Source organism: Bos indicus, chromosome 2, assembly GCF_029378745.1.
Source record: "Bos indicus isolate NIAB-ARS_2022 breed Sahiwal x Tharparkar chromosome 2, NIAB-ARS_B.indTharparkar_mat_pri_1.0, whole genome shotgun sequence".
Lineage (NCBI taxonomy): Eukaryota > Metazoa > Chordata > Mammalia > Artiodactyla > Bovidae > Bos > Bos indicus.
In genome coordinates this window covers 29,805,423-29,826,925 of record NC_091761.1, presented here as the reverse complement: position 1 = coordinate 29,826,925, position 21,503 = coordinate 29,805,423, and the positions used below count along the sequence as shown (strand labels likewise).

The following is a 21,503-nucleotide window of genomic DNA, read 5'->3' as shown; positions in this document are numbered from 1 at the left end:
GAGGCATGGGTTCAATCCCTGGCTTGGGAAGGTACCCTGGAGGAGGGCATGGCAACCTACGCCTGTATTCTTGCCTGGAAAATCCTCATGGACAGAGGAATCTGTCAGGCTACAGCCCGCGGGGTCACAAAGGGTCAGACAAGACTGAGACACTAAGCACAGCACGTGTGCCAAGTTGCTTCAGTCGTGTCTGACTCTATGACCCTATGAACTGTATCCTGCCAGGATGCTCTGTCCTAGGGATTCTCCAGACAAGAATACTGGAGTAGGTTGCCATGTCCTTCTCCAGGGGATCTTCCCAAGCCAGGGATCGAACCTGCATGTCTTATGTCTCCTGCATTGGCAGGCAGGTTCTTAACTACTAGTGCCACCTGGGAAACCCCATTTATGGATAGAAAAGTACAAAGTAGTAGATTCCTAAACCGAGCATCGACTGGCTCTTATTTCAAAATAATTACCTAAGATATATCAGAAAATTTAAAAATTTGTAAGTAGATATTACAAATCCAAAATATAGCCCACTGATCTATCCTCACTGATTACAAGTAGATGAACAAATATCAGGAAAACATATGGATATGGGAATAGGTTTCATTTTTAAGCATTCATCTGAATCAATAGATAAGTATTACTTACAGAAAATATTGTGTTGATATGAGTTAAGAATGTTTATAAATTAGCAGGAAGTTCTAACATTTAATCAGAAATAATTTCTTATTAATCTATAGTATGTTTTCCTTTAACAGTATTTTTTAATAAACTCTATTATCCAAGTGAGTAAGCTATTTAGGATTTGGTTAAATATTTCCCCCACTAAATAGCTGTTATCAACAATACATTCAGAAGTCAGTATTAGATATCATGAGTATTGTAGGATATACACATTAATAAATACTTTATGTTCATTATTTCCTTAATTCTAAATATGTTTATTATTTCCTTAATTCTATGCAAAATATTTACATTGTATTTACCATGTAAAAAGGAGATGAAATTAGATAAAGATCTCACAGCTGTGGGGAAATACCTGAATCCAATATTTTTGCTCTTTCCACTAAATGAAGCTGATGGAGAACAAAAGCATACAATCTTGTAAGAATGAAAAAGGGTGCAAATTCAAGTTTTATTGTATTTTAGCAGAAAACACGGGTTAATTATAGCTTGTTTACCATATATTTTTATGAAAATCAAATGAAACAATGTATGAGAAGATCTTAGATCATGGCAAGTATGTGATAAATGTCAACTATGGTTGAATATAACTCTACTCCATGAGGACTACGGAGAAGGCAATGGCACCCCACTCTAGTACTCTTGCCTGGAAAATCCCAAGGAAGGAGGAGCCTGGTAGGCTGCAGTCCATGGAGTCGCTAAGAGTCGGACACGACCGAGTGACTTCACTTTCACTTTTCACTTTCATGCATTGGAGAAGGAAATGGCAACCCACTCCAGTGTTCTTGCCTGGAGAATCCCAGAGATAGTGGAGCCTGGTTGGCTGCCGTCTATGGGGTCCCACAGAGTCGGACACGACTGAAGTGACTTAGCAGCAGCAGCAGCATGAGGACTGACAACCTGCTTTGTTCATTTCTGTACCAATGCTACATCAGAGTACTTGGATTAAATAATGCTTATTTAATGAATGGGGAATGATATTCTCCAAAACACAAGCTGTACTCTTTGGGAATAACTATTGAATTTACCTAGTCATAGTCAGTTCAATAGAGCAGTGATGAGTAAAAAATTCAGTCCAAATCAAAGCAAACCTTATCTATACTAGTCAATAAAATCCTAGAGTGCAATAATGATAAAAGTCTTGAAAGACTCCAGAATCAGGGCACTCCCAGACTGATTTCTCATTTCCCTGCTGTGTGATGATATTTCTTTTAAACCGTTGCTAACAAGTAAATTAACTTATACACTTTGAAAGCTGTAAATAAAAGGCAAGACATTCACTATTATATAAAGTAAACAATTCATAAATATTCCCTTAAATTTTTTGTTTATTAAAATTTTATTAAGCATTTCTATATGTTAGATGCTGAGAATACAAAAATTAAAATAAGACTTCTTAGGTCGTTTATCTCCTAGTGGGCAGAAATGCTGAACAAGCAAATATGAATGCAGAGACTATATCTTAAAGGGAGCTATGGACCATGCATTTGGACACTGAACTTCATCCTATAGACATTTGGAAATCACTGGAGGATTTTGAAGAGGATAACATGGTAAGATTATTTCAGAAATAAGAAGTTCCTAGTGTTGTGGAGGAGGCATGATATTTGTCAAAAAGTTTGACAAATAACAATATACTACTCTTTCAAAATTAGAAAAATATAGTTTGCATAAAGAAAACAATCACTTGTAATATTTTAAGTACTTCTACTAGAAATATAATTTTCCTACAAGCATGTTTGGTTTACTTGATTTTCATTTAATAATGTATTATGAATCTTTGTGCTAAAAATATATTACATTATTCTTATCATTATTAATGGCCTGTAAACACACACATATGCACATACACACCATAATTTATCTATTCAATCATAAAAAGTACAGTACATGTGTGTTTAAAAAGAGTATTCTTCAACTGCACATACTTTTAAAATAATTATTTTATCTAATATCTTTTGATATTAACTATGCTGCTGAAAAACACTGCATATTCCACTTTTATTTTCTTAAAAGAAAAGCTGAATCTACATTTTTAATGAGTATATATTATATCCTTCCGAGAAACTATGGCACACAAATCATCAGTTATGAAAGGAGACTCAGAATTTTTATTTAAAGTCTCATAACAGTAAGCTTTCTGTTACTATAACTGGAGCATGACTGACTATTAAAGGAGGATGAGAAGAAATAGAAGAATTAAAAAGTAATAGTACATTGTAGGCATGAATAATCTTTAGTTTCAGCATGTGAATTCTTGGTTGCAATACATGGGGTTCCTTGACCAGGGATCAAATTCACTCCCCCTGAATTGGGAGCTCAGAGTCTTAGCCACTGGACCACCAGGGAAGTCCCAACAATTTCTTAACAGATGGTAATATCATAGGTTCAAATTTTTTGTCTGGAGAATTAGCACCTAGAAATGCTCTCTGCTGCTGCTGCTGCTGCTAAGTCGCTTCAGTCGTGTCCGACTCTGTGTGACCCCATAGACGGCAGCCCACCAGGCTCCCCCGTCCCTGGGATTCTCCAGGCAAGAACACTGGAGTGGGTTGCCATTTCCTTCTCCAATTCATGAAAGTGAAAAATGAAAGTGAAGTCGCTCAGTTATGTCCGACTCTTCGCAACACCATGGACTGCAGCCTACCAGGCTCCTCTGTCCATGGGATTTTCCAGGCAAGAGTACTGGAGTAGGGTGCCATTGCCTTCTCCGAATGCTCTCTAGTTAATGTCAAATATATAAGACCACAGAGTAGTACAGTGATCTCTGGTAGATACGTGTGTTTTAACTTTGGGGAAGTTATCTGCCTGCTTTGATCTTAGGGTCTTCATGTAAAAGCATATGCACATATTTATATCCTGACTTTGTAGGATTGTTTCAAAGATTAAATAAGATACCAATACATAAGAACACTGACGTGGGTTCAGTGTTTACATACAGTTTGACATTGAATAATTCTATTTCCTTCTGGCCTCAAATTCTTCTCCACACAAAAATTTAATAAAATACATTACATTTGATCATTATTTTAGAAAGAAGGAGCATGGCATCATCCTTACGTGCAGTGCAGATTCTGTGTTCTTACCTGGTGATAAAGTGCTTCAGGGTAATCCTGCGTCATTAACCGAAATAGAGCTAATAAGGCCCAGCCAAAGCTGTCAAAATTTGTGTAGCCATCATCAGGATTTACACCAGCTTTTACACACACATATCCTTCAGGACACTGACTAATTGAGATAAAGAAAAGAAAAACTGCTTACTCTTAGGTGACTTTCAGATCAAGGTTAAATCACAAATACAGAATATCTACCCATGAATAATAAAGGGCCCCCTCTTTCATGGGGCGTGGTTTTCTCCCAAACAATTCCCAGTGAAAAAAAGTTGCATATGAGTTAGATTTTCAGCTGATATAAGTGAACAGCATTAGTTAAGCTAAAAGACAACAGGGCCTCACAAATGGTTTTTGCCAAGTCTTTGTTAAAGATTTCTTTATGACCCAAAATCAAAGTGAAAGTATAACTGGTGGAAAATGACACTGATAAAAATAAAACTGCAGTAGTTGAGGGTTTAATTTTTAAATGATCTCACCTCAAACCCTTAGATACCATTATTTAAAGAGTGAGAAAACATTGTTCATCAATAATTTATAAGCAGCTAACGGCACTTTGGTAGAAAGATCAGATTAAATATTTATTGCATTTCCTTTCATGGAGTCTTCATAATTTTACCTACTGGGGTTTGGTTCTTGTTGTCCATTATGAAAGTAGTGGCCCAATAAATCATGCTTCCTCCCTCATCACCTCTCTGTAGTTCCCTCCCACATTATTGGAGCTTTGGCCATGTGACTTGCTTTACATATATGTTAATGGCTAACAAATGTGATACAAACAGAGGTTTAAAAAGTACTTGTGTGTTGAGACTTGCTAAATTGCTGACCTATAGAATCTGAACTGATGAATTTTTGTTCTTGTCTTAAAACACTAGTTTTTGGGATAGTTTATCATACGGCAAAGTATAATGGCTGCAGGTGAAACACTGACTTTCTCTTAAGGCCTTGATCTACTATATCATTGTCATTCTGACTATCCATGACTTGGTATCTTGAACATGCATGTCACGTCAAATCTAGTTTGGAATGTCCACAGAAAGGTTTAGCTCGAGTGGGATGGGGCAGATACAATGAGATGGATTCACAATCTGGGCTTGAAAATAGAATGGGAACCCAGCAGTAACGAGGTAAAAAGGTTGAATAAGCAATAAAATGTCCAAATCACCTTGTACGTGTTGTCGCTTCAGTTGTGTCCGACCATTTGTGACCCTATGGACTATAGCCTGCCAGGCTCCTCTCTCCATGGGATTCTCCAGGCAAGAATACTGGAGCAAGTTGCCATTTCCTACTCCAGTGGATCTTCCCGACCCAGGGATTGAACAGAGTTCTAATTGGCAGGTGAGCTCTTTACCACCAGTGCCACCTGAGAGGCTCCCCCGTGTGTGTGTGTGTGTGTGTGTGTGTGTGTGTGTGAGTCACTCAGTCGTGTCCCGTCAAATGTAGCCTACCAACTTTTCTGTCCATCGGGTTCTTTGGGCAAGAATACTGGAATGTATTGCCATGCCCTCCTCCAGGGATCGAACCCAGGGATCGAAATCCTGAAAGAGCGTCGGGTGGACTCTTTATCATCTCAGCCACAAGGAAAGCCTCTGGAAAGCCCCCTAAAGCACCTTAATGCAACTAAACTACATAACTCATTCTCCTGCCTCCATGTGCTTTTTCCCTATCTCGGGCCCAGAGTCTCTAAGAACTGAGTTTCAGATGGGTGCCAAGTCATTCCAGCTGAGGAAAGTAACACAAAGAATTAAGCCATTGTACCGCTGAGAAGCACTCTGTTTCAACTTTATCTCTTCATTCAAAATTATAAGAAAATAAGTTTTTTCAATAGTCATGTATGGATGTGAGAGTTGGACCATAGAGAAGGCTGAGCACCAGAGAATTGATGCTTTTGAACTGTGGTGTTGGAGAAGACTCTTGAGAGTCCCTTGGACTGCCAGGAAATCCAATCAATCCATCCTAAAGGAAATCAGTCCTGAATATTCATTGGGAGGACTCATGCTGAAGCTGAAACTCCAATACTTTGGCCACCTGATGTGAAGAACTGACTCATTAGAAAAGACCCTGATGCTGGGAAAGATTGAAGGCAGGGGGAAAGGGGGACAACAGATGATTGAATGGCATCACTGACTCGATGAACATGAGTTTGAAAAAGCTCCAGAAGTTGGTGATGGACAGGGAAGACTGGCGTGCTGCAGTCCATGGGGTTGCAAAGAGTCAGATATGACTGAGCGACTGAACTGAACTGAACTGAAGACTTGAGAGTTCTGTCATCTCACTGAAGAATTATTTTAAGTCCTATTGTTGTTTAGTCACTAAGTCGTTTCTGACTCTTTTGAGACTCCATGTAGCCCACTAGGCTCCCCTGTTCATGGGATTTCCCAGGCAACAATACTGGAGAGGGTTGCCATTTCCTCCTTCCCGACCCAGGGATCAAGCCAGCATCTCCTGCACTGGCAAGTGGATTCTTCACCACTAAGCCACCAGGTTCCCATAAACTGTCATAATTCCGAGAATTGGTCTCAAGGAAATTGAAACCAACCAACCCTGGATCTGAAGATTAATCATACTTAAAACAATCAACATGATGCTGGTCAGACCATGGATGACCGACTTCAAGATGACTGTCAGAGCTGACTGTGCTGTTTCTGCATGTAGCTCCCTCCCTCTTGCCCCCTGATTGTCGGGGCAGATGGAGAGTCAGCCTTTGAACAAGAGTCTACCCTCCAGTCAGTTGCTAGCATCTAAAATAAAACAAACTTTCCTTTTCACTAAATGGCCTCTTATTGGCTTTTGAGCAGTTAAGGGCCCGACTCCACTCTCCATTACAATACAGATTTGATAGAAGAAAACATTAATACTACTTACCTAGCATCTGATCTGTTGCCACAAAGAAGAGCATATCTTTCTCCTTCCAAATAATAAAAGTTTTCTGTTTCTGGAAAAATAGGAAAGACATGAAATTTTGTATCTAGTTTTGAGTGAACAGCATATCTAAAACCCAATTACATCTGTACAGATGAACATCCTTCTCTACAGTAAGAAGGAAGGAGTTTGTAGCCTACCATTTTCTCTCAATCTAGGAGGCTTTGGTCATATTTATTTATTTTTGAAATGATAAAATTTGTGAGTTTTAGCAATTCCAAACTTAGGTTTCCCTGACATAACTGTCTGAAGACTTGGAACTTTATCATCCTGATAAAGGAAACCGATTCAAATTAGCACTTGGGCATAGTTAGGTATTTACATGAAGATTGTTCTGAAGTTGAATTTGTTCTGAAATTGAAGGTTCAACATTTCTGTGAAGAATGCTTTTTTATATAGATGGCAAGGGATTCTTACCTCGAATATAATATGGGTTTCCAGTTCTATTATTCAGCATGTCAGTTTCATTTTCTTGGGGCCATCGCAAACATTTATGCTTCAGATTGCCCATGAAGAGCCCCATCCCAATTAGAGAAAATACACTCAGAAAAAAGAGAGTTAGGATAATGACCACAGTGAGTTTCTTCAAACAATGGATGAGTATGGCTACAAAAGACTTCAGTCCTGAAAAGACAAAGGTTTGTTTTTGGTAAAATAAAATACCTTAGTAAAGCAGCATTAGCAAACTTCTCTCATGGCGAATGCAGATGCCATTGAAATTTATAGCTTTGTGTTTTATAATTTCATTTATCATTACCTAGATCTGATAAATAAAACAAATAACATGCTAAACTTTGAGATTTCTGTATTATTGCTAATCTATTACGTCTGGCAATAAGTCAGACATACTTTAGTACTCTTACTTATTTGTTTGTTTCTTTTTACTACATAAAGAACAGGCCTCCTCTCTTGGTTACTATTTTTCGTACTAATCACCATTATTTATAAGCACAGGTAAAGGCATTGAATTACAAATCAATATTGGTTGCAAATGTTGTTGAAAAAAAGAAATAATTTGAAATAGCAGTATTCTATACATTTTTATTATCTTTTGATGAACTCAATCTTTGAAGCTCATTAAATAAAACAGTGAAAATTTTATGAATAGAAATGGAATAACATACAACTGTGATTATATATCACTGTATTTATACCAGAATACTTGTTAATTAAGAATTCAACTTCAATGTTAGTTTTATTTAAGGACACTCATTTTTTTAACCATTAAATAATACATGCTCAATTCTGAAAATATAGAAATCAAGAAAAAACAACAAACACCCTATAATTACACTTCATAGATAAAACTACCATAACTCTTCTTTCCTCCAATAATGGATGAAAATAAACCAACTCCATAATGTTGAGCAAGTTATCAACAGTTTAATGTTTCTGTTTAATTATTTTTAAGGGAGTTTAAATATACTTATTTCATACATCATTGTGAGAATTGAAAATCTATTTTTTTTAAAATGACATCCTCAAATGATTAGATTTCTTGAGTGTAATAGAAAAGTCATTAGAAAAGAGTGTCCTCAAATAAAGCTAACTTTAAAATACTTGGGTGTGATCTCAAAAACAACAGAATTATCTCTATTTTGTTTCCAAGGCAAACCATTCAATATCACAGTAATCCAAGTCTATGCCACAACCACTAAAGTTGAAGAAGCTGAAGTTGAATGGTTTTATGATGACCTAGAAGACCATCTAGAACTAACACCAAAAAAAGATGTCCTTTTCATCATAGGGGACTGGAAAGCAAAAGTAGGAAATCAAGAGAAACCTGGAGTAACAGGCAAGTTTGACCTTGGACTACAAAACGAAGAAAGGCAAAGGCTAACAGAGTTTTGCCAAGAGAACACACTGGTCATAGCAAACACCCTCTTCCAACAACACATGAGACGACTCCACACATGGACATCACCGAAATCAGATTGATTATATTCTTCACGGCCAAAGATGGAGACTATACAGTCAGCTAACAGACTGGTTCCAAATTGGGAAAGGAGTACGTCCAGGCCATATAGTGTCACCCTGCTTATATAACTTATATGCAGAGTACATCATGCAAAATGTTGGGCTGGATGAGGCACAAGCTGGAATCAAGATTGCTGAGAGAAATATCAATAACCTCTGATAGCAGCAGATAGCACCCTTACGGCAGAAAGTGAAAATAAACTAAAGAGTCTCTTCATAAAAGTGAAAGAGGAGAGTGGAAAAACTGGCTTAAAACCCAACACACAAAAAACTAAGATCATGGCATCTAGTCCCATCACTTCATAGCAAATAGATGAGGAAACAATGGAAACAGTGACAGACTTTATTTTGGGGGGCTGCAAAATCACTGCAGATGCTGACTGTAGCCGTGAAATTAAAAGATGCTTGCTCCTTGGAAGAAAAGCTATGACCAACCTAGACAGCATATTAAAAAGCAGAGACGTTACTTAGCCCACAAAGGTTTGTCTAGTCAAAGCTATGCTTTTTCCAGTAGTTATGTATGGATGTGAGAGTTGGACCATAAAGAAGGCTGAGAGTAGAAGAATTGATGCTTTTGAACTGTGGTGTTGGAGAAGACTCTTGAGAGTCCCTTGGACTGCAAGGAGATCAAACCAGTCAATCCTAAAGAAAATCAGTGCTGAATATTCATTGGAAGGACTGATGCTGAAGCTGAACCTTCAATACTTTGGACATGTGATGCAAATAACTGATTCACTGGAAAGGACCCTGATGCTGGGAAAGACTGAAGGCAGGAGGAGAAAGGGACAACAGAGGATGAGATGGTTGGATGGCATCACGGACTCGATGGACAGGAGTTTGAGCAAGCTCTGGGAGTAGGTCATGGCCAGTGAAGCCTGGCATATTACAGTCCATTGATCACAAAGAGTCAGACATGACTGAGTTACTGAACTGCCTGAAAGTTACTCCTGTGATTAAAGAAATGTGATATCTAGAATAAACGTATAATTTTAATTGCTATCATCCTGAAATACATATTTACAGCTACTTTTGCCACTTATTATAACAATTATACTATGAATTGTTTTGCTATATGCAAGTCTTTTAAAAGTATTACTTTAAAAATGGAATTTCTGTGTCATGGTATATGAGATATTTAAGTATTAATTCATATATTCATAATTTTAAAGAAATTTTGAACCAATGCATAAACCAAAGACTATAAATATATAGTCTTTATATATTATATAAATTTATATAAACCAAAGACTATAAATATATGCCTTTACTAAAGGTAGGACATTTTTAAAAATATCACTGCCAACTTATTAGAAGAAAAATGGGATATTTTAATTTGATATTATTGCCGTGATCACCATAAAAATCTTTTAAAATATGTGTATGTGAACTGTGTATTTTTTATTTGGTCACTGTCATGAGTCCTGTGTATATTTTGTACTGAAAAGAATTTTCACACTGTTTTGTTGAAATTATCTTTAGGAATGGAAATTCTTAAATATAAGTAAGAAGGTATGTGTGCATATAAACATAAACTCATGCAAATATTTTATCTATAATAGTGATATTATAGAATATATATAAATTAAAATATACTTATACATGTATAAATACAAAATATTGTTATTAATATTGCTATGACATAAATATATTCTATACAGAATATATAAAATCAAGCTTCTTATGGAGCTTTAATTTTAGTGTCAATATTTTAATCGATGATAAAAAGAAGTCACCATCACACTTTATAGACTCAAATTTATTAATAATTTTCATTGCTATCTTCCATTCACTGCTACCTACCATTCAAAGCTCTGAACCATATGTCAATTTTGATTTTGATTTCCTGGTATAACTTTTTCCTTCTTTTTACTTTTAAACTTTCATTTTGTTTTAGTTTAGTGTATCTTTTGTGGATTCTAACTTATGTCTGGTTTAATTTTAAATTCTATATGTTTCTTTCATTAATTAATGTTTAATTTGGCTCTGCTTGGTCTTTGTTTCTGCACACGGGTTTTCTCTAGTTATGGCGAGCAGGGGCTACTCTCCAGTTGCGGTGCATGGGCTTAGTTGCCCGGTGCCGTCTAGGAGCCTCCTGGGCCAGGGATGGAACCAATGTACCCTGCCTTGGCAGGCAGATTGTCAACCAGCACTTGGACCCCAAAGAAGCTCAAGTCTCTACATCTTGACAGACAATTTTAACTCAGTTATACTCACTTTACTCACTTTTATAAACTGGCTTACACTTTATGCCTTAGAGTACATTTTTAAGAGGAAAAGGATTATTTTCATTCTCTTGAATAGTGTGTTTTCCTTTCTTCCTTGTTTTCATACACATTTGTATAACCAGTATGTGCCTTGGTCGTTTTCTCCTTTGAAAAAAAAAGAGCAATTCATACCAGCCTGTATGCTCCCAATTTTAGTTACTATATTCTACTTGGATTTACCTGAATTCCTCTATAATCTTTACCTCTAATTCTAAGATGAAGATGAAGGAGATACAACTTACATTCCAGTAATTTGTGGAGAGTAGTAAAAGAACTAAGACTGTGGAAATTCCTGCAAGGACATTTCTCATTGCTGGTTTCTTCACTGTGCTTGGTGAAACTACCATGCCACAGACCATTTTTATCAAACAGGTTTATTGAGATATAATTTATAAACCATACAATTCACCTGTTTAATGTGTACTATTCAATGTTTCAGTATATCCACAACTGAAGTGAAGTCGCTCAGTCATGTCTGACTCTTTGCGACCCCATGGACTGTAGCCTACCAGGCTCCTCTGTCCATGTGATTTTCCAGGCAAGCATACTGGAGTGGGTTGCCATTTCCTTCTCCAGCCTATCTTTCCGACCCAGGGACTGAACCTGGGTCTCCCACATTGTAGGCAAACGCTTTACTGTCTGAGCCACCAGTGAAGTCATATCCACAAGGTTAGGCATCTATTATCACATTTCCCCAATGTTTTTGCTGTTTTGCCCAGCCTGGACTCCAAGTACAGAGTATGCATTTATCTGGCCTTCTTCATGATGTTCCAGTAGACGAACGTTCCTTGCAGATCTTATTTTTGGTGTTATCACACTACTTCGTGGGTTTATTCATTCAATTATTTGATAAAACCTCTGACTCAACAGCCAAAAAAAAAAACTCTGAGTGAAGTTTCCTATCTTATTGTTTTTATTCATTCTGAACAACAAATCAGAAGGTATTAGTAGGCTTCCCTAAGACACATTCAGTAATGGGATGTGTAAATTACTCCTCTGCATCTTCCATCAATGTGGTCATGGCTGTACATTATTTAACAGAACCTTCTTGAATGTTGTGGCATGTGGAATACGTCCTATCCAAGCACTGAGAGTAAAAGGGTACTTATTTTATATAACTTTGTTCATTTCAACTGGCTCTTAGATTCAATGAGGAAAAGAAGAGGATGGATTAGATAACTGTCTGGACTGCTAATTCATTCAGAAGTCTAAGGACAATTTTAGTATTTCATATTTAAGACATAAAATTAAAGAAACAGGAAAAAATAAGGAAGTAACTTATTTTGATTGAGTTCTACATTTTGTTATCATAAGCATTGAAATCACTTCAAATAAGTAACAAATGTATTTTTTTCCTTTCCATTCCAGGAGTGACAAATAAATTTGATATTTGATCTTATATTCATTTATTTCAAAGATGAAACGTTGTTTAACAACATTTCTCTAAGCAATGGCAAGGCCGTTCAAACGAATACATGGAAGTACATGAAACAAAATGAAGACAGAGAACTTGATGCTTTTTCTTACCTTGGTTTAAAGGAATAATTTTCAAAATTCTCAAATTTCTCATAATTCTACATACTGAAATGAAATTTAGAGGTGAATATCTTGAAATATGCCTGTGGAATTAAATTAAAGTCGTTTATAAATCATATTGAGTTTATGTTACTGACATTTGGCTTTTTATAATATTTGAAGCTTGTTTCTAAAACCAGATATGCAAATATTCACTCGCTTTCATTATTGCATTTTGCAAACAGGTTTATTATTGATTGGAAGGCAAAGATTTCTACAGTGCAAGGTAATCAAGTAAACATTAATCTACAAATTATGAGAGTTTATAAAAGCTTGACACTTTAAGTGGTCAAAATTTCATCAAATACTCTATATTATGTTCGTATTTTGCAATCTTATTGGTTTGAAAATATAGTTAAAATAAGAAAATACATAGCTTTTGAAAGGAATAAGATTTATTTTAAGTATTTAAACTCCTGGTGCTGATAATGATGGTGATGACGATGACAGTGGTGACGGTGATGGTCGCAGAAGTCAAATGTATGTTGGTTAAGGACACAGTCTCTAGAGCCAGACTGCTGGTAGAGAAATATAGACTCTACTATTTACTAGTTGTGTGATATGAAAAAATTACTTAACCTATTTTGCCTCAGTTTCCTCAAATGTAAAAAGTAAGAATAAGGGTACTTTCTAATTCTGAGGATTTGGGGGAGATTAAATTAGTTAATCAATGTATGCTGCTGCTGCTGCTAAGTCGCATCAGTCGTGTCCGACTCTGTGCGACCCCATAGACGGCAGCCCACCAGGCTCCCCCGTCCCTGGGATCCTCCAGGCAAGAACACTGGAGTGGGTTGCCATTTCCTTCTCCAATGCATGAAAGGGAAAAGTGAAAGTGAAGTCGCTCAGTCGTGTCCGACTCCTAGCGATCCCATGGACTGCAGCCCACCAGGGTCCTCTGTCCATGGGATTTTCCAGGCAAGAGTACTGGAGTGGGGTGCCATTGCCTTCTCCTAATCAATGTATAGTTCATAGCAAAGCATCTTCACATACTGAGAGCCCTTAGTTGCGTTAGCCAAATTTTAGCTAATAGCAATGGCAAGAAGAGAAATAATACTAGTGACTTCAGAAGTACTGATAATAATTTCAATGATATTAGATACTATTTTTTGACTGCTCACTACATGGAAGAAACTAATCTGTTCATTATAAAGGTTATTTCTTTTTTAAAAAAATTGACACTAACTCTACAAATAGAGTATTACTTTAAATTATGTTTAACAGGAATTTGATGCCTGTGACAATTTCTTTAGCCATAAAATAGAGTACATTAAATAGAAGGATTGAAAAAAATTAATACATGTGTAAATTATTAGAATTTAATGTATCATTCTAGAAAAATGTGCATGTATATAAAATATCTTATTCTGATAATTAGAATATTTCCTGTTCTTAAGCAATATAGATTAACAGAATCAAATATGTTGGAATCCTCTCCTAGGTCTCCAGGATATTTTCTGGTCACCGAACATAATCACCTCAAGTGCAAAAAATTCAACCTCTATTGTTTTTGCTTCAGGTAGAAAACAGAGATTATTATTCCTTTAATTTATTCCTCTATTGTTTTTGCTTCAGGTAGAAAACAGAGATTCCCATTCCTTTAATTTTCAATGCATAGTCAGGATTAGTTCAGTTGGAGCTGCCTAAGAGAACTCACTATGTCTATGATTTATGAATCGTTCTGTACTCATAGAATTTTACAGGCAGAAAATTCTGTCAACCTCAATGTTTCTTTATGAAAAGCATTTTCTTAGCAAGCAAATATTATGATGTTTGCAACTTAAAAGGAGTACTCACTCAAATAAAGTTACACTGAAATCAAGCCAGTTCCATGAATCACCAAAGAAATAAAAGGGTCCTGCCCAGATGCCTCTTGCAATGAGTTTTACAAGTATTTCAAATGTATAAATTCCAAGCAAAGTATTCCTGCAGAAAAAATTTCACATAATTTTCATATGACTTTTCATATTAAAAATGAAACCAATATTTCATAATTCTGAAATATATGTCTATGATAATTATTTGGCAATCAATCAACCAACCAACTAGACAACCATAGGATAGGGCTTTAGTTAGGGCTTCCTGAGTCTTAAAACATTAACCATGAGATTTGGCTATCAATTTTTTTTCAACAAATTTTAGCCCAGGGTTATGTTTATATATATTTAAGTAAAGAACAAACACAAAATATCAAATTTATCCCACATTGGGAGTCCAGCAATAAGTAACAAAATGTAGGCAAGTATGAAAGAACTTATTATCTACATATACAAAAATTTTTACAGTGAATCAGTATAATACATATTTACCTTCCAAAGTTAACTAATTTTAAGAATAGAAACCTTGAGGGGTGGCATCAAGAAGCTTTTCTTCTCTAGAAAACCTAATGGGCCTTTCCATTTTTGTATTCTAATGCAAGGTAAGCTACTCACACCCCCAAGGAAAGAGAAGTAGAACAGAAAGGAATAAAAAGATATCTTTCTAAAGAATAGACAGGAAAATTAGACAGGAAAATGTTATCTGAGTTTGAAACAAATTTGGTGTGGGACTGCAATAGTAAGGAAAATCTGAAGCATTGAAATATATCAATCATTAGAATAAAAATAAAGCCTCACTTACATGAAGCCACAGACATAAACACATATATAGCTAAAGGCTCAAGCATCTCTATCTTGTGAACCTAACATGCTGGGAAATAGAAGCATTTAAAATCCAATTAAGAGTAATGATGGGAAGAAAAACATTAAAATTGATTAACAACATGTGTATATATTTTATTCAGAAAATTTATCAATTGTGGAATATGTGTATTATATTATGTATAATGTATATTACATGTAAATTATAAATATTAATTTGTACCATGTCATAATATGTAGTATATAATGTACTATAACAATGTGTTAAATATAAAATATAATCATATATGCGATTATACACAATAAAATTATATAACTTACTGCAATGCTGGCCCCCATTTTGGCAAATCAGTCATGGACATATATATGCAGTCAGTCAGGACGCTGACCAAAATGAATAGTCGGAAAAAGGTAAGTTACAGTCAAGGAACAATAGTAATAAAAATAATGTTTAAAATACATTTCTATAATCTGTTTATATGTATGTACACACATGAGATCACACAGTTTCTTAAGTTTCAAAAATGTACTATTTATATTGAAAAGCAACGAGGATTAAGATTTGCTACCACTACTTGTGTGCACTAGAAAATATATTTAAAATGTATTTTCAAATATGGAACACACTGGATTTATAACCAAGATTTCAGTTTGACATAAAATGATATGTTAATTAAAAAGTTTACTGCAGCAATATTTGAATAGAATAGTTTCATTTGATGTTAGTACAGTTTAAAACCAACAGAAAAGGATATGGATGTACCAAAATCTTAATGGTTGCTCTTCTGATTGAATTGAAAGGAGACAATGTACACCAGGTAGCATTGAATCTGAATATTGTTCTCTTTTTATTTAATACTATGAAAGTCTATAAGAAGAAAAAATGAAAATCAAGTGAAATTAGAACTGAGAATTATGATCTTATCAATTATGCAACATTTTCCAATGACCATTTCAGTCATGAAGTCTAACATTTATACTTAAATTTTGATATCCATTCACAGATTAAATCAAATGGAAAGGTTTTTAAGCTAGTTTTATTCATATTTAGGCTTATCTACCACACATTTTTTGCCAGTGTTCTACCTAAGAAAACCATTTGCCACACACCAATCCTTATTTTTCCTGCAGAATTGATGTAATAGAAAGAAATCTATAGCTTGATGGCTCAAGAGTATCCACTTTAGCATACTAAAATTCAATAAATGTAAAATAAGTTAATTTTATTTTGAAGCAAATAAGGTATGAGACTGCAGTAGCAAAAGTGACCCACCCAATTCATGCAAACATTATCTTAGTCATCAGTAATTTTCTATGGTATGTAACCATGCTTGTATTTTATCATTGACATAAATATATTTAACACAAAAATTTATATCATGTAAAACTAATCTGCTGGTATACTGAAGTATTAACTGTCCAAAAAAAGAAAAATCAGAAATGTCTTAAAAAGCACTTATGTGTGTAAAATACAGATACACATAATATATGTGTGTATGTGTCTGCATATATAAACACACAGAATTGTATACACACACATATATGCACTTTTGTTATACATACATATCCATTTGGAAAATTCATTCATGTGTTGTATGCATAACCATATTATACATTGCTGTTGTTGTTTAGTCCCTAAATCCCATCCAACTCTTTTGCAACCCCATAGACTGTAGCCCTGCCAAGCTCCTTTGTCCATGGAATTTCCCAGGCTAGAACACTGGAGTTGGTTGCCATTTCCTTCTCCAAGGGATCTTCCTGACCCAATGACTGAATCCATGCACCATCAGGGAAGCCCTCATATTACACATTGCAAACATTATATAGACTACAATATAATAACATTATATAATGTATAGCATAAAAGGCATATAAGGATATTGGAATCTTTTTAATATATACACTTATACTGTAAAATGTCAACATGCTTCCACCATGCAAAGTATTTGAAAGAGTTGTGATTAACAGAATGATCTCTTTGCCTTCCATCCAGCATGCATGCTAAGTCCCTTCAGTCATGTCTGACTTTGAAACTCTATGGACTGTAACCCGCCAGGCTCCTCTGTCTTGGGATTCTCCAGGCAAGACTACTGGAGTGGAAGGTTGCCATGCCTTCCTCCTGGGGATCTTCCTTATCCAGGGATCGAACCCACATCTCTTACATCTCCTGCATTGACAGGTGGGGTCTTTACCACTTGTGCCACCTGGGACTGATTCATCTTTTCACCCATTTGGTAAAAGTATTGAATGTACTACAATATCAAAAAATATCAAATTACATTTGTCCACAATGGGGTTAATTCTTACCTTCCCCAAGTTTGACCTTTTTTTATAATTACTTCATTTTTGTCAGAAGCTTTCAGTCATGTCTGACTCTTTGCAACCCCATGAATTGCAGCACGCCAGGCCCCCCTGTCCATCACCAACTCCCAGAGTTCACTCAGACTCACGTCCATTGAGTCAGTGATGCCATCCAGCCATCTCATCCTCTGTCGTCCCCTTCTCCTCCTGCCCCCAATCCCTCCCAGCATCAGAGTCTTTTCCAATGAGTCAAATCTTCGCATGAGGTGGCCAAAGTACTGGAGTTTCAGCTTTAGCATCATTCCTTCCAAAGAAATCCCAGGGCTGATCTCCTTCAGAATGGACTGGTTGGATCTCCTTGCAGTCTTTTGAACTGTGGTGTTGGACAAGAGTCTTGTCCAACACCACAGTTCAAAAGTGTCAATTCTTTGGCACTCAGCCTTCTTCACAGTCCAACTCTTACATCCATACATGACCACAGGAAAAACCATAGCCTTGACTAGACGGACCTTTGTTGGCAAAGTAATGTCTCTGCTTTTGAATATGCTATCTAGGTTGATCATAACTTTCCTTCCAAGGAGTAAGCGTCTTTTAATTTCATGGCTGCAGTCACCATCTGCAGTGATTTTGGAGCCCAAAAAGATAAAGTCTGACACTGTTTGCTCTGTTTCCCCATCTATTTCCCATGAAGTGATTAACCAGTCTTCAAATCCTGCTGTTTCTTCTCAAGTGTGTCACCTCTGTCTCCAAGGCACTCTTAGAATCCAGACTTCTTGACTTCAGGCCTGGATTAGTCTCTCTCCTATTTCATCTTTCTGACTCTATCATTACCACGAAATAGTAATGTAGAAGTCTCTAGATTAATCTTACTTAAACATTGCTTTGATCACATCAGTACTTTGGCCATCACATTAAAGCCACGTTGTCATCTCCATTCTCTCATCTTATTTCCCACAATTTACAACAACTACAGGGTTCCAGTTCTATCATCAGCCCACCTCTTCCTTATTTCAGAATTAATCTCTGCTCTTGACTGTTCACAGAAGATTTTTGCCTTGTAAAAACTGAAGTGTTCCTGAAGCTGTAATTCAAGATTATTCCAGCTTTGTCAGTCCGCACAGATCTCTGTCTTTTCTAAGCATAATCGTTTTTATTTTCATCATTTTGTGCTTCTTGCTGAATTGTCAAATATTTAGTAATTTTCTCAAATCATTCTGGGAATAAGATAGGATGTGACTGTATGAGTGAATAAAATTTATGAATGAAATATAGTTTGGTTTTATTTCCCTAACTGCTGAGTAAGCACATCAAGTTGAACAGTTGAAACTGGTGTACATATAATTGAAATTTTATATTATAGTTATTTTAAAATCAATACCCTTAAATAGCCAACCATGATGCTCCCATAAAATGAAACATTAAGGTATGCCAGTATAGCTTATTACATACAAAGTACAGTTATCCCAAACAAACTAATCTACCAGGCAAATAATCAGTTTTGACAAAAATCTCAAATATATGTGAAATGTTTTGTCCAGTTTTCTGTAACTTAAAATTACCTCTTCACTTATTCTTCTGTCTTTTTTCATTCTTTCTCAATTACAGTTGTTTGCATGTCTGGAAAATAAATAAAAATACAGCCACAGTAAACTTAATTAATCCTTACCCTTTTATTAGTGTAGTATGGGTCCACATCTTCCAATGGCTCTGACACCATTGCTTGAGGAAGATTTCCATAAGCAAATGGAAGCTCTTTTCCAACTTCCAAGTCACAGTTCGGTTTTAAATCTTCTTTGTCTTCCTCACTGGGCTTTTTAGCACTATGCTGTTCCATAACTTCAAGAGACTCTCTGGTGAAAGGGACCAGGCTCTTAGGTTCTGGGGAAACCATTTTCAATTTTGCCCCTGCAAGAAAAGTATTTTCTTCATTTCTATATAAGATTTGGATATAATAAAGGAAAAAATTAAAATACAAAAGGCTAGGATATGAATGAAAGGGAATGGCAAACAACGCACTCCATGAAAATTCCTGCACTTAAGAGAAATCTGAGTTATTAATCTTGGTTTTTTTTTTTTTTTTTTTTTAAATCTTGGTTTTGTTTCCCTTAATATTAGGATTTCCCTGGTGGCTCAGACAGTAAAGCATCTTGCTTACAATGCGGGAGACCTGGGTTTGATCCCTGGGTCGGGAAGATCCTCTGGAGAAGGAAATGGCAGCCCACTCCAGTACTCTTGCCTGGAAAATCCCATGGACAAAGGAGCGTGGTGGGCTACAGCCGACAGGGTTGCAAAGAGTCGGACACGACTGAGTTAAACTTGGTTTTGTTTCCCTTAATATTAGACTTAATTTGTAGTTTCATCAATAACTCATTCTATTTCATTTACTCATCCATTGAATCCTCTTTCATCTGCTGAAATCTGCCTTTCAGTTTCTCCCCTGTAATGAAAAAGTTCTAAAGTGGCTACAGATGGTTGGAAGACCAAACCCAATCATTTCACTCTCAGCTGTATTTAGTCACTGACTAGACTTTCCTTCTCTAAACTCAATTTTCATTGGCTCTGTGACCCACTCTTCTGTATCTCTTCCTACAGCTCTGATCACTTCCTTTGACTTAGTTTTTCCCCCAAAATTTCAACTTTGATATCCTTTAAAGTTTTGCTTTTCCCTCTTTTACCTCATCTTTTTGGTAAATATATAGGCAAACACAGAGTTTAACTACTATAAATAGGTATTCACCAAGTACATTTCCCAAAACACTCCCTTCCCTCAGTCATCTATGTGTCAACCCACCAATGACAGCAATTTAACAAGTAAAAACAAAATTTGTTGTTTTTTCCCAAGACTAAAACTACTTTTTAACCTAACAGTCATTGTAAAATTACATATAAACTCATTACTTTGAAAATTACTCACAAAATGTTTTTCTTTGTCACTAATTCCTTAGAAAAAATTAATTTTCTTACAATAGTTTTCCATCAGTTATTTAAATATTATCCATTGTTCATACACCTACATCAAGGTAGCCATTTTTGTAATTCTATCTGTGGATTGCTCCAGTAGTCTTTACAGGTTTTTCTCAATTCTAGTCTTTATCTATTTCAAGTTATTCTACAGGCCACTTGAATTAGCCTTCATTAAATATAATTTCATGTATCAATTCTCCATTTATGAAACATTATTTCCTTTTACATAGAAATATGTTCTTTTGCTGATTTTTTCCAGCCCAATTTCTGTCAAAACCAACTCTTCAAGTGACTCTACTCAGTGACAACTGACTATTCTTTATACATTCTCTTTAACCCTCACTGCAATTCTACTACTGCAAGCAGTGATCAGAAATTTTGTACTTGATATTGCAGCATTTTCTGTATATATATTTTGTCTCTTATAGTGCCAACCTTAGGTAAATTTATCCTATTGATATGGTATGTCATAAGACAGAAATCACATACATATGTAACATACACACAGATACACTAATCCAGAATTTTCCTCTGTTGTGTAAAATTGAGTTTTTTAATAGTTGAATCCATTACTTGCTATTAGTGGAAAGTAAGGGAAAAAAATAACTTGGTTAACAATAATGGAGTATAAATCATTGTGAGAATCAAACTAGTAACAGCTTTAAATAAGTGGCTTGTAAGAGATATTTTAACTACACAAATGATAATCTCCAGACATCCAAGGAGAGGATACATAGTCCATTTCTTAATTCTGAAATATAAAAATGCAAAATAATCACTGGGACAACTCCTTATACCTTTCATGACATCACAGTTTTCTTGGCTTTTCTTTTAATTCCTACTGCATTAGGTATCTAAAGAATGACTTTCTATGCTCACTTCTAAGAATGTATATAGAACAAAATGCTACCCCTGCTTCAACTTTATTTGATTTTTCAATTTAAACTCCCACCTATAAATTCTATTTCAAAAATGTAAATAAAAAGATACTCAGTCTATCCAATGGATTTATTTTCCCTTGGTTCAGTCATTTGTAACCACAGAGAGGGACATTTTCATAATAGCAATGTCTGCTTATGCCCAAG

At 35.6% G+C, this 21,503-nt stretch overlaps 1 protein-coding gene across 1 annotated transcript in view; it reads right to left on the bottom strand.

Moving 5' to 3' along the window:
- The window catches only part of SCN7A (sodium voltage-gated channel alpha subunit 7), an 81,234-nt gene that overhangs the window by 43,616 nt on the left and 16,115 nt on the right, over positions 1 to 21,503 (bottom strand). The window contains exons 2-9 of the mRNA XM_070803844.1: positions 19,121 to 19,359; positions 15,910 to 16,021; positions 15,475 to 15,565; positions 14,312 to 14,440; positions 12,470 to 12,561; positions 7,119 to 7,325; positions 6,645 to 6,714; positions 3,756 to 3,897 (exon numbers count right to left, since the gene is read on the bottom strand). Coding sequence (XP_070659945.1) covers positions 3,756 to 3,897; positions 6,645 to 6,714; positions 7,119 to 7,325; positions 12,470 to 12,561; positions 14,312 to 14,440; positions 15,475 to 15,565; positions 15,910 to 16,021; positions 19,121 to 19,359 — 1,082 coding nt within the window. The remainder of the gene's footprint in view (positions 1 to 3,755; positions 3,898 to 6,644; positions 6,715 to 7,118; positions 7,326 to 12,469; positions 12,562 to 14,311; positions 14,441 to 15,474; positions 15,566 to 15,909; positions 16,022 to 19,120; positions 19,360 to 21,503) is intronic.